Consider the following 12,880-nt stretch of genomic DNA (forward strand, 5'->3'; position numbering starts at 1 on the left):
GAGCCACTCTCCTTAAGAGCTGACACTGTACTGGAGGGAAAAGACAAATGAGCAATTATAACAGAGTAGTATCCATTACATTGGGGGGTCAGAGAAAGCTTCCCAGAAAAAAGAGAAGTCTCAGTTGAGAGCCAAAGGATAAGTAAAAGTCAGCCAGGGGAAAGGAGGTGGAGGAGTTCAGAGTGTCTTGGGCAGAAGAAATAGCGTGTAAGTTCCATGTGGCAGGAGCACAGAGAAAGAGATGAGGGTGAGAGAGAGCTAAGGCTGGAGCCAGGCAGGTACCAGACCAGGAAGGGCCTGTGTGACATGATGAGGAGCATGGAATTCTTCCTGTTGGCAATCAAGTGCCACTAAAAGATTTTAATAAGGGTGTAATAAGATCAAATCTCTATGTTAGACGTTATGAAGAGGAGGAGACTGGTGGCGATGAGACCAGTCAGGAGACAGCCACAGTAAAGTAAGCAAGATCTAACAGTGGTCTAAACATGAGTAGTTGAAATAGTGGTTTCAAAAGGTTTTCAGGAGGCAAAATCATGACGATTTTGGAACTGACTAGATGTGAGGAATGAGAAAGAGGGTGAATAAGAATAACTCTTGTAAATGGCTTGACAACTGGGCCGATGATGCTGTCACCCACTGTGAGAGGAAGAAAAGCAGGGTGAGGAGGATTTGAGGGAAAGAGAACATGCTCTCTTTTGGACATGTCGAGTTTGAAATGCTTGTGGGTTACAGGAGTGTTAAAATCCATAAAAGAGATCTGGGATAGGAGAGAGAAATTTGGGAGCTGGTGGCATAACTAACGTAACTGATGTCAGCCGTGGAAGTGGGCAAATCAATGAAGTGGCCAAAGAGAGCGTTTAGTGCAAAAAGGGAGAGGGCTGAGGACAAAATCCTGAGCTTTACCCACATCTATGGGTTAGACAGAGGAAGAGGAGCCCACAGAGGGTTCTGAAAGAAAGAAAACCAGGTTTCACAGTGGCTAAAGAAAGCAAGCGCTATAAGAACAGAAAAGCTGCGTCAGATGCTGCCAAGAGGTTAAATAAGAGCCAGAGGACAGGAGCTGTGGTCGGGAGTTCTGGGAGACAAGGACTAGGTATGTCCATGCGACCAAAGCCTGAAATCTGGTGAGGGTGGTGGACCATGGGGATAACTATTAAACAGAACGAAGATTAAAATCATTTGGGAAAATGATTTATGCAAAGCATTATTTATGTGGTTAATTACAATTAGTTCATTAAAAAGTAATCAGTGACCTCTGAGGCACAACTTAAAGCACAATTTTCAAACTCGTCTAGTCAAGACAAGTTTCAAGAGCCCCTCTGAAGCTTTCCTTCATTCTTGCTCTGGTTATCTGAGTCCTTTCCTTCCAGTTTCAGCTGAACTCACATTGTACAAGCTCCTATGCCCGATCTAAAGCTGATTCTCCTTGGTATCTTTCACACGCCCATGTGAAACACCTTGCCTAGGAGTTTCTTTGTGGCTTAGATGAGAGTTCACAATGACACATTTTCTTGTTTATTTTTCTCTCTTCCCCAAGGGCTACAAACTCCACAAGCTTAGGGACTGCCAGTTTTGTGCACACAGGTACAAGATAATCGCTCAATAAATGTTTGCTGATTGAATGACCAAAGTGGCAGAATCATTTTGGTAGTAGAATCCGAAACTGATTGAATCTTTATACAGTGTTTTCAAACCAAGAGTCATTACCCTCTAGCGGCTCATAAAATCAGTATCATTAATATTTTAAAGTAAAGTGTACCCCCCACACAGGTAAGCCTTGTTATGTAAAAATGTTTATACACATATAGGTATACACCTATAAACATATATGGTGTAACTATTTGTGTACAGGTTATGAGATAAAATATTTTCTTACTATAGTTCTCAGTCAGAAACTATTTGAAAGTAAGTTATGGAGGAGATCTCGTCAAGATGGCAGCGTGAGCAGACTCTGAACTATCTCCTCCCACGAACACAATCAGGTTATGACTATTTTTGGAAAAATTACCCTGGATAGAAAACTGAAAACTGGATAAAAAGAACCCCCACAACAAGGGACAATCCTGACGAAGGTGGAAGAGGCAGAAATTCCTGCTGGAGGGGAAAAAAGCCACCTTTGGGAGCAGCGGAGCTTCTCAGCTGGCCAGGCGGGAGCCACCCTCCCTGGAGGAGTGAGGTCCAGAGTAGGGGCGGATACAGCTATAAGCGTCCTTCAGACTTAGCCCAACAGAGACGAGGCTCTTACTGTCTGGCCTCGCTGGCTATTAACTGCAGCGAGGATACACCAAGAAAAGCTATCACATAAAAGCTGAAAAGACCCGGGTCTTAAAGGGTCCACACACAAACTCACCATTTCAGTAACCTAAAATCACCAGACAGAAGGCTGACAGTCCTTTGGCGAAACGAGACTCACCTGGTGGGCTCTGGGGGCCTCTTGGTGAGAGGAGTGACCTCTCTGGAGACTGAGACATTGGTGGGGGCCACTGTTATGACCTGGTCCAGGCATGCTGACACAGACCCCAGTGGACGCCACTGAGGTTCTTCCCTTGGCCTGGTAGCCCAGGGGTCTGCCACACCCACTAGACACAGATTTAATCCAGTTCAGCCAGGGCAGGCAGCCCCCCTTAGGGACTGGCCCCACCCAACAGCAAGCCTTCAGGCTACTTGTCAGCCTGCATTGACTGGGTGCCTTGATCCTCTACAGGCAGAAGAGTGTGTCTGCCTCTGTGGGGCAGGGCCTATGTGAGGACCAGGAGAACTGTGGGGGGCATTGGTGGAGAGGTGGGGGCCTCTGCAGTGGGGCATCGGGGTATGTTCCAGGGGGCTGGGAAGTGTGCATGCACCAGGACTGTGTTGATGGTATGTGTAGTCCTATGGGGGGTGAGGCTTATCAGCCACAGAAGATCTGTGCCTCACAAATAACCATAAAAAGGATCAGCCCCATCTTCCAAAGCCTGAAGAAACTGAGTGCCCCATGCCTAGGGCCAGCCCCACTCAGCTGCACTCCTAAGAGAACAGACAACAGCCTTGTAGGTCTGAGGCCTATGGCAACTGTAAACCCCTGAGCCTAGCAACCAGCTACAGTGGGCACCAACCCAATTAAGAGGAAAACTGCAATAGGAGTGTGCTGATAGACTTTGTAGCCAACGGTGCTAAGGCTCCCCAAACTGGATTTACAAACAGCTAGCCAGGGAAGGAAAGATTAGACTCCCTGGGTACCTGCAGTAAGAGCAACCCTGTCACAGCAGAAGGACACAAGTAGCCCACAAAGGGGTCACTCCTGGATCATTTGGACAGGTGATGAGAGGGAAGCACACTGCTGGGCCTCATAAGGCATCTCATACATAAGGCCACTTCTCCAAGATCAGGAGACATAGCCGACTCACCCTAACACATAGATACAAGCACTGAGAAAGAGCCGTAATGAGGAGACAAAGGAATAGATTCCAAGCAAGGGAACAGGACAAAACCCCAGAAAAAGGAATAAATGAAACAGAAATAAGCGACCTACTTGACAAAGAGTTCAAACAAAATCTCATAAGGATGCTCACAGATATTGGTAGAAGACTGGATGAACACAGTGAGCTCATTGCCAAAGAAGTGGAAAATATAAAAAAGAACCAATCAGAAATGAAGAATACAACGCTGGAAATGAAAAATTCTTTAGAGGGACTCAACAGCAGAGTAGAGGATGCAGAAGAATGGATCAGTGAGCTAGATGAAAGACTAGAGGAAATCACCCAAGCTGAAGAGGAGAAAGGAAAAAGAATTAGACAGAATGAGAACAGTCTAAGGGAACTCTGGGACAAGTCAAGCACACTAACATTTGTATTATAGGTGTCCCAGAACAAGAAAAGAGAGACAAAGGAGCAGAAAATTTATTTGAAGAAATACTAGATGAAAAGTTTCCTAACCTAAGGATGGAAACAGACATCCAAGTACAGGATACACAGAGAGCTCCAAACAAAATAAGCCCAAAGAGGCCCACACCAAGACACATTATAATTAAAATGTCCAAAGTTAAAGATAAAGAGAGAATCTTAAAAGCAGCAAGAGAAAGGCAACAAGTGACATACAAAGGAAAGCCCATAAGGCTATCAGTGGATTTCTCAGCTGAAACCCAGCAGGCGAGAAGAGAATGGCATGATGAATTTAAAGTGCTAAAAGGACTTTAAAAGGAAAAAACCTACAGCCAAGAATATTCTATCCATCAAGGTTGTCATTCAGAATGGAAGGAGAGATAAAGAGCTTCCCAGACAAGCAAAAATTAAAGAAGTTTATCACCAGATGAAGCCAGTACAGAAAGCCAGTCACACAGCAGTTCCACCTTCAGCCCAGGATTCCCTTCTTTGACGTTCATTCAAGGAGTTTGTAAGCATCCGCTAGTTGTTGAAACAGATTCCCAGAGAAACAAGTCATCAGAGACTGAATCCCTGAAGTTGTGTCTCTCCGAGAATTCTTTTGAGAATGGCTTTAGATCTCAGAATCTCATTTCAAGGTGAACCATCCAGGAATGATCCTGGGTCAGAAAATCACGAGTTTAATCCCAGTCAAGTACCTGCTGTCCAGGAGGGGGAGGGGATCTCTGAGTTCCCGAGCACTCAACACAGCTTATTTCAAATTGGCAAGAACTCATGTACAAGGAAGGAACTGCAAAGACTCTATAAGTTATTTCACTCCTGGCTACAGCCAGAAAAACAAAGCAAGGATGAAATGATTTCTTGTTTGGTCCTGGAACAATTTATGATCAATGGCTACTGCAGTGACAGGTCCATGTTGAAAGAGAAATGGGAATCAAGTGGCAGAAACCTGGAGAAATTCATGGAAGATCTGACCGATGATGGCATGAAGCCACCTTGCTTAGTCCACGTCTGCATGCAGGGGCAGGACGCTCTCTTTTCTGAGAACATGCCCTTAAGAGAAGTCATCGTTCACCTCACAAAACAGTTGTTAACAGGAACCCCAACTGGAGAGAACATGGGGACCCCTTTCCGGACTCCCAAAGATCATTCCCTGGAAACAGAACAAGGAGATGAAGATAAAGAAAATGGTGGCAACATTTCTTTGAAAACTTGTCAAGTAAATGACAGTATGACTAGTCAAGGCAATCAAACGCCTTCCCTACTCATCATCCAGGGAGAGAACCGGCCTGGGCCTGGAGAGGGAGGTGTTCCTTTGGAGAATCCACTCAGCTCCAGAAGAGCAGGTCTAGGCACCTGCAGGTCCCAGGAAGAGTCCCTGAAAGGACCCCCTTATCAAGATGTCGTTATAGAGGTGGGACCAGGGTTTCTCTCCCGGGCAAACCAGGTTATGCCTGAGTGTGTTCCTACCCACCAGAGCATTGAGGGAAACTCAGCATGTGGGGGACACCAAGAAAGATCCCACAGAGCCCCCAAATCATACAAATGTGAGAAGTGTCCCAGGATCTTTAGGTATCTGTCTCGGTTAAAAGCCCATCAAAGAAGACACAATAATGAGAGGACATTTATTTGTGGCCAGTGTGACAAAGGCTTCTTCCAGGCATCAGACCTACGCGTGCATCAGAAGATTCACACAGGAGAGAAACCTTTCAAATGCAGCACATGTGAAATGTCCTTCAGCCACAAAACCAACCTTCGGGCTCATGAGAGAATCCACACAGGGGAGAAGCCCTATGTGTGTTCCCTTTGCCGGAGAAGATACCGCCAGTCATCCACCTACCACCGCCACCTGAGGACTCACCAGAAAATTGCTTTCAAAAGTGTTCCCTCCACACCAGATGCTTCCTCGGGTACAGTCCCAATGTAATGTATACGAATCTGTACAGGTATATGTATTTCCTAGTACTTCTCTATTTAGAACACATCTTATAACTTTCTGATTATATTTTCCATTTATTGTCTCACTCCACTAAAGTGTAAGCTAAATGAGGGCAGGCAATTTCTCAGTTTTGTTCACTAAAGTATCTCAGGTGCCTAGGAAAGTGGCTGAGACATTTCAAATGACCAATAAATATCTGTTGAATAAATGAATGAATGTGTAAAAAAAAAAAAAAAGTTTATCACCAAGAAACCAGTTCTACAAGAAATGCTGAAGGGACTGATTTAAGTGGGAAAGCGATAACCACAAAGAGAGATAAAAAAATTATCAACTCCACCCCCTCCCCGCAAAAACCAGGGAATAAAATCACTTGTAAAGGTAAAAATATAGTAAAGGTAGCAGATCAACTACCTGTGAAGACAATATGAATGTTAAAAGATGAGTGTACTAAAATCACCTGTTTCAATGATAAGAGGGTAATGGATAGACACACTAAACAAGAGTCTATATATGATTTCAAAAACATAAAATGTGGGAGGAAGGAAGTGAAAAAGTAAAGCTTTTAGAAAGAGGTCAAGTTGAAGAGTCTATCAACTCAACACAGACTGTTACATACATAGAATATTATACAGGATCCTCATAGTAATCACAAATCAGAAACCTATAATAAGTAAGCAAAAAAGCACGAGAAAAGAAATCAAACATATCACTAAAGAAAGACATCAAACCACAAGGGAAGAGAGTGAGAGGAAAAGAAAGGAATAGAGAAGAACTACTAAAACACCCAGAAACAAAAAGTAACAAAATGGCAATAAATACATATTTAGCAATAGCTACTTTAAATGTCAATGGACTAAATGCTCGAATCAAAGGGCAGAGGGTGGCTAATTGGATAAAGAAACAAGACCCATGTATATGCTGCATACAAGAGACACATTTCAGACCTAAAGACACTCACAGACTGAAAGTAAAAGGATGGAAAAAGATATTCCATGCAAATGGCAAAGAAAAGAAAGTGGGGGTAGCAATACTTACATCAGACAAAATAGAGTTTAAAACGAAAACTGTGACAAGAGACAAAGAAGGGCACTACCTAATGATAAAAGGAACAATCCAACAAGAAGATCTAACACTTGTAAATATCTATGCACCCAACAGAGGAGTACCTAAATATATAAAGCAATTATTAACAGACATAAAAGGAGAAATACACAGAAACACAATAACAGTAGGGGACTTTAACACTCCACTTACACCAATGGATAGATCATCCAAACAGAACATTAATAAGGAAACAGTGGCCTTAAATGACACATTACACCAGATGGACTTAGTAGATATATATAGACCATTCCATCAAAAACCACAGAATACACATTCTTTTGAAATGCACCTGGAACATTCCCCAGGATTAATCACATTTTAGGCCACAAAACAAGTTTCAATAAATTTAAGAAAATTGAAAAAACACCATGCATCTTTTCTGACCACAAAGGTATGAAAGTAGAAATCAACTACAGGAAGAAAACCAGAAAAGCCACAAAGATGTGGAGATTAAACAAAATGCTACTGAACAACGATTGGGTCAATGAAGAAATCAAAAGAGAAATAAAAAAATTCCTGGAGACAAACAAAAATGAAAATACAACATACCAAAATCTGTGGGATACAGCAAAAGCGGTTCTACGAGGGAAGTTTATAGCAATTCAGGCCTACCTCAGCAAAGAAGAAAATTCCCAAAGAAACAATCTAAAACACATTTAAAGGTACAGGAAAAAGAACAAAAAACAATGCCCCAAATCAGCAGAAGGAAGGAAATAATAAAAATCAGGGCAGAAATAAACAAAATAGAGACTAAAAAAAACAATAGAAAAAATTAATGAAACCAAGAGCTGGGTCTTTGAAAAGATAAACAAAACTGACAAAACCTTAGCTAGACTCACCAAGAAAAAAAGAGAGAAGGCTCAAATAAATAAAATCAGAAATGAAATAGGAGAAATGACAATGGACACCTCAGAAATACAAAAGATAAGAAGAGAATATTATGAAAACCTATATGCCAACAAATTGGATAATCTAGAAGAAATGGATAAATTTCCTAGAAAGATAGAACCTTCCAAAACTGGACCAAGAAGAAGTAGAGAATTTGAATAGACCAATCACCAGTAAGCAGATCGAAACAGCCATCAAACATCCCCCCCCAAAAAAGTCCAGGCCAAGATGGCTTCCCTGCTGAATTCTACCAGACATTCAAAGAAGACTTAATACCTATCCTTCTCAAACTCTTTCAAAAAATTGAAGAGGTGATGAAGCTTCCCAACTCATTCTACAAAGCCAAAATTATCCTGATACCAAAACCAGACAAAGACAACACAAAAAAATGAAAATTACAGGCCAATATCACTGATGAACATTGATGGAAAAATCCTCAACAAAATGCTAGCAAATTGAGTACAATACATTCAAAAGATCATACATCATGATCAAGTGGGTTTCATTCCAGGAATGCAGGGATGCTTAGACATCTGCAATTCTATGAACATGATACATCACATTAACAAAATGAAGAATAAAAATCACATGAACATGTCAATAGATGCAGAGAAAGCATTTGACAAGATACAGTATCTATTTATGATAAAAACTCTCAATAAAATGGGTATAGAAGGAAAACACCTCAACATAATAAAGGCCATATATGACAAACCCACAGATAATATCATTCTCAATAGAGAAAAACTGAAAGCTATCCCTCTAAGAATAGGAATCAGACAAGGATGTCCACTGTCACCACTCTTATTTAACATAGTATTGGAAGTCCTAGCCAGAGCAATCAGGCAAGAAAAAGAAATAAAAGGGATCCATATTGGAAAATAAGTAGTGAAACTGTCACTCTTTGCAGATGACATGATTTTATATATAGAAAACCCTAAAGAATCCACTAAAAAACTTTCAGAAACAATAAAGGAATACAGTCAAGTCATGGGATACAAAATCAACATACAAAAATTGGTTGCGTTTCTGTACACTAACAATGAAGCAGGAGAAAGAGAAATTAAGAATACAATCCCAGGGGCTGGCCTGGTGGCGCAGCGGTTAAGTGCACACATTCTTCTTTGGCAGCCGGCGGTTTGCCGGTTTGGGTCCCAGGTGCGGACATGTCACCACATGGCAAGCCATGCTGTGGTAGGCGTCCCACATATAAAGTAGAGGAAGATGGGCATGGATGTTAGCTCAGGGCTAGTCCTCCACAGAAGAAAGTGGAGGATTGGCAGCAGTTAGCTCAGGGCTAATCTTCAAAAAAAAGGAAAAAAAAAGAATATAATCCCATTAACAATTGCAACCAAAAGAATAAAACACCTAGGAATAAAGCTAACCAAAGAGGTGAAAGATCCATACACTGAAAACTATAAAACATTGTTGAAAGAAATTGAAGAAAATACAAAGAAACGGAAACATATTCCGTGTTCTTGGATTCAAAGAATTAACATCATTAAAACGTCCATACTTCCTAAAGCAACCTACAGATTCAAAGCAATCTCTATCAAAGTTCCAACAACAGTTTTAAAGAAATAGAACAAAGAATACGAAAATCTATATGGAACAACAAAAGACCCTGAATAGCCAAAGAATTCCTGAGAAAAAAGAACAAAGCTGGAGGTATCACACTCCCTGATGTCAAAATATACTACAAAGCCATAGTAACCAAAACAGCAGGGTACTGGCACAAAAACAGACACACAGATCAATGGAATTGAGAACTGAGAGCCCAGAAATATACCCACACACTTATGGACAGCTAATATTCCACAAGGGAGCCAAGAGCATACAATGGAGAAAGGAGAGTCTCTTCAATAAATGGCGTTGGGAGAACTGTACAACCACATGCAAAAGAATGAAAGTAGATCATTCCCTTACACCATGCACCAAAATCAACTCAAAATGGATTAAAGAGTTGAATATAAGACCAGAAACCATGAAACTTCTAGAAGAAAACAAAGGCAGTACACTCTTTGACATTGGTCTTAGCAGCATATTTTCAAGTACCATGTCTGAGCACGCAAGGGAAACAAAAGAAAAAATGAACAAATGGGACTATATCAAACTAAAAAGCTTCTGCACAGCAAAGGAAACCATCAACAAAATGAAAAGACAACCTAACAATTGGGAGAAGATATTTGCAAACCATGTATCAGATAAGGGGTTAATATCCAAAATATACAAAGAACTCATACTGCTCAACAGCAAAAAAACCAACAACCCAATTAAAAAATGGGCGAAAGATCTCAACAGAGATTTCTCCAAAGAAGATGGCCAACAGGCATCTGAAAAGATGCTCAACATCATTAGCTATCAGGGAAATGCAAATCAAAAGTACAATGAGGTATCACCTCACTCTGGTCAGAATGCCTATAATTAACAGGACAGGAAACAAGTGTTGGACAGGATGTGGAGAGAAGGGAACCCTTGTACGCTGCTGGTGTGAGTGCAAACTGGTGCAGCCACTATGGGAAGCAGTTTGTAGTATCCTCAGAAAATTATGAATAGATCTACCATATGATCCAGCTATCCTATTGCTGGGTATTTATCCAAAGAACTTGAAAACACGAATGCATAAAGATACATGCACCTCTGTGTTCACTGCAGCATTACACACAATAGCCAAGACTTGGAAGCAACCTAGGTATCCATCAAGGGAGGAATGGATAAAGATGATGTGGTATTTATACACAATGGAATACTACTCAGACGTAAGAAATGATGAAATCCGGCCATTTGTGACAACATAGATGGACCTTGAGGGTATTATGCTGAGTAAAATAAGTCAGAGGGAGAAAGTCAAATCCCGTATGATCTCACTCATAAGTAGAAGATAAAAACAATGACAAACAAACACACAGCAATAGAGACTGGATTGGTGGTTATCAGAGGGGAAAGGGCGGGGGAAGGCAAAAAGGGCGATTAGGTTCACATGTGAGGGGATGGCGTAAAAAAAAAAAAAAGAAAAACAAAAAAACTCGAAAATTAAATAACCAGGTTGTGTTTATACTGAGTTCATTTGTCCACTTTTAACTCATATTTCAACATAATTAAACAACATTATAAATGAAACAAATGTAATGGAATAGTAGCTTTCATAAATAATGAAATGAAATTATTTCATAAATTTCATTATTTTATAAATAATGAAATGAAAAGCATATATACATACATAGTTTACTTTTTCTAGCCACGTCATATGTCTTTAAAATTGAACAATAATAAAATAATATAAAATTGACACATACATTGGCCAGTTACATTATCTTTAAACTTATAACCTGAATTTCATTCATGTTAGAAAATAAATGAATGATTTCCTTTTTATACTGTTCCCATTGCTGTTAATATAAGTGGACATACTTTCTGAAGCATACACGAAGTCTTATAAAAATATTTATAGCAAACTGATCTAAAGTATTCATGTTCAAATATAATCATCTTTTCCATGAAAGTGAGTTATGGACATCTTGACACTTTACCTGTGAATACTTTAAAATGAATCTTTTAAGGATAAGGATGTTGTCCTACCCAACCACAACACCACTATTACATCTGAGAAGATTAATAGCTATTCCATAAGATTATTTAATAACCAATCCATATTCACATTCTCACAAATCCATATTTCACACTCTAAAGCCACTGCATCAGGCTATGTGAACTATCACCATTTTTACAAAGGAAGAGACAGAGTCTCAAAGAACAAACGGGATTTACCCAAAACCCAAGCTGTGAGGGACAGAACCCAAAGCCTCACCTGGTTGAATGCCACAGCCAACGCTCCCTACAGAACCTTGGCTCTTGCCACCCAGAGGCATGTGCATGGTGTTAAATAACGTTCACTCACCTTTCTGTGATTATAAATATCTGGAATATATTTCCATTTGGTACCAAATGCCCAACTGACTTCAACTGCTTGTCTGATCTCAATAGCTTTTACATAAACACAATGTATTAGTGATTTAAATAACTAAATTGATTATGCACATAAGGAGACTATGTTCTTATTTCTAGAACCATAAAACATGAATGTCAAGTATCTTTGCATGGAACCAAAGAAGAGATGTACAAAATACAAATATCTCATGTACTGAAATATAGCTGGTTTTTAATACATGGGGAAAAAAGTCATACTTCATGTAACAAATACCACAAACTATTTGAATCAAAGGAGGAAATACCATGCTGTTATTTCTATACAATAACTAACATATTGCACTAATATAATGAGAAAAAAAGTAACAGAGATATTTTATATTTTTTAAAAGATTACGAGACTCTATAATTGCTTATGGCCAATATACTGTTTTCTCTGTGGAAATACAACTGATATAATAAGCACTTATTATATTTGATACTTCGATTTTCTTAAAAAAGACAATATTTGTGGTACTTTTACCATTTGTTCCTTCTCTTTCTTCATAATGAAAACAAAAAGGGTTCATCTATTTTGTCAAAACATACAAAGCCAACAACACTGAGCTTATTGGAGCTTATTATTCTATTTTTTACTATAAGAAGTTGGTGCTCAAAAGTTAAAGCCATGTGGAAACAACCAGATAAATCCAGAATGTGGGATATTCTATAATACAAGTGGCCTGGACACTTCAAAAACATCAATATCCAAAAAAAAAAAAAAAGTAAGGGTATATAAAGCTGGATAAAGAAAGATCATAAAGAAATAACTACCAAATGCATACGTGAGCTCTGACTGGGTCCTAAATAGGGAAAAAAAAGCAGTAATGAAAGGTATTTTTGAGATGACTGTGAAAATGTGAATATGGATTGGTTATTAAATGATTTTGTACAATAATCATTAATTTTCTCAGATGGAATAATGGTATTGTGGTTGCGTAGGAGAACATCCTTATTCTTCAAAGATGCACGCTAAGGTATTCACAAATGAAGTGTCAAAATGTCCATAACTCACTTTTAAATAGTTCAGGAAAACGTTCTCTCTTTACATACATAAGTATGCATGCACACATGTATGTACATATGTGAAAATACAGCAAAATGCTAAAAATTGTTCCATCTG

The 12,880-nt window shown here is 39.6% G+C and overlaps 2 protein-coding genes across 5 annotated transcripts in view; one reads left to right on the forward strand and one right to left on the reverse strand.

Moving 5' to 3' along the window:
- ITFG1 (integrin alpha FG-GAP repeat containing 1) overlaps positions 1-12,880 on the reverse strand; it is a 284,107-nt gene that overhangs the window by 230,082 nt on the left and 41,145 nt on the right. The window lies entirely within an intron of this gene.
- Positions 1,974-6,361, forward strand: LOC106848208 (zinc finger and SCAN domain-containing protein 4-like). Its single transcript, XM_070500708.1, has one exon. It carries the CDS (start codon positions 4,468-4,470, stop codon positions 5,785-5,787), a length of 1,320 nt encoding a protein of 439 aa, XP_070356809.1. The 5' UTR covers positions 1,974-4,467; the 3' UTR covers positions 5,788-6,361.

Source organism: Equus asinus, chromosome 28 (assembly GCF_041296235.1).
Source record: "Equus asinus isolate D_3611 breed Donkey chromosome 28, EquAss-T2T_v2, whole genome shotgun sequence".
NCBI classification, from domain to species: domain Eukaryota; kingdom Metazoa; phylum Chordata; class Mammalia; order Perissodactyla; family Equidae; genus Equus; species Equus asinus.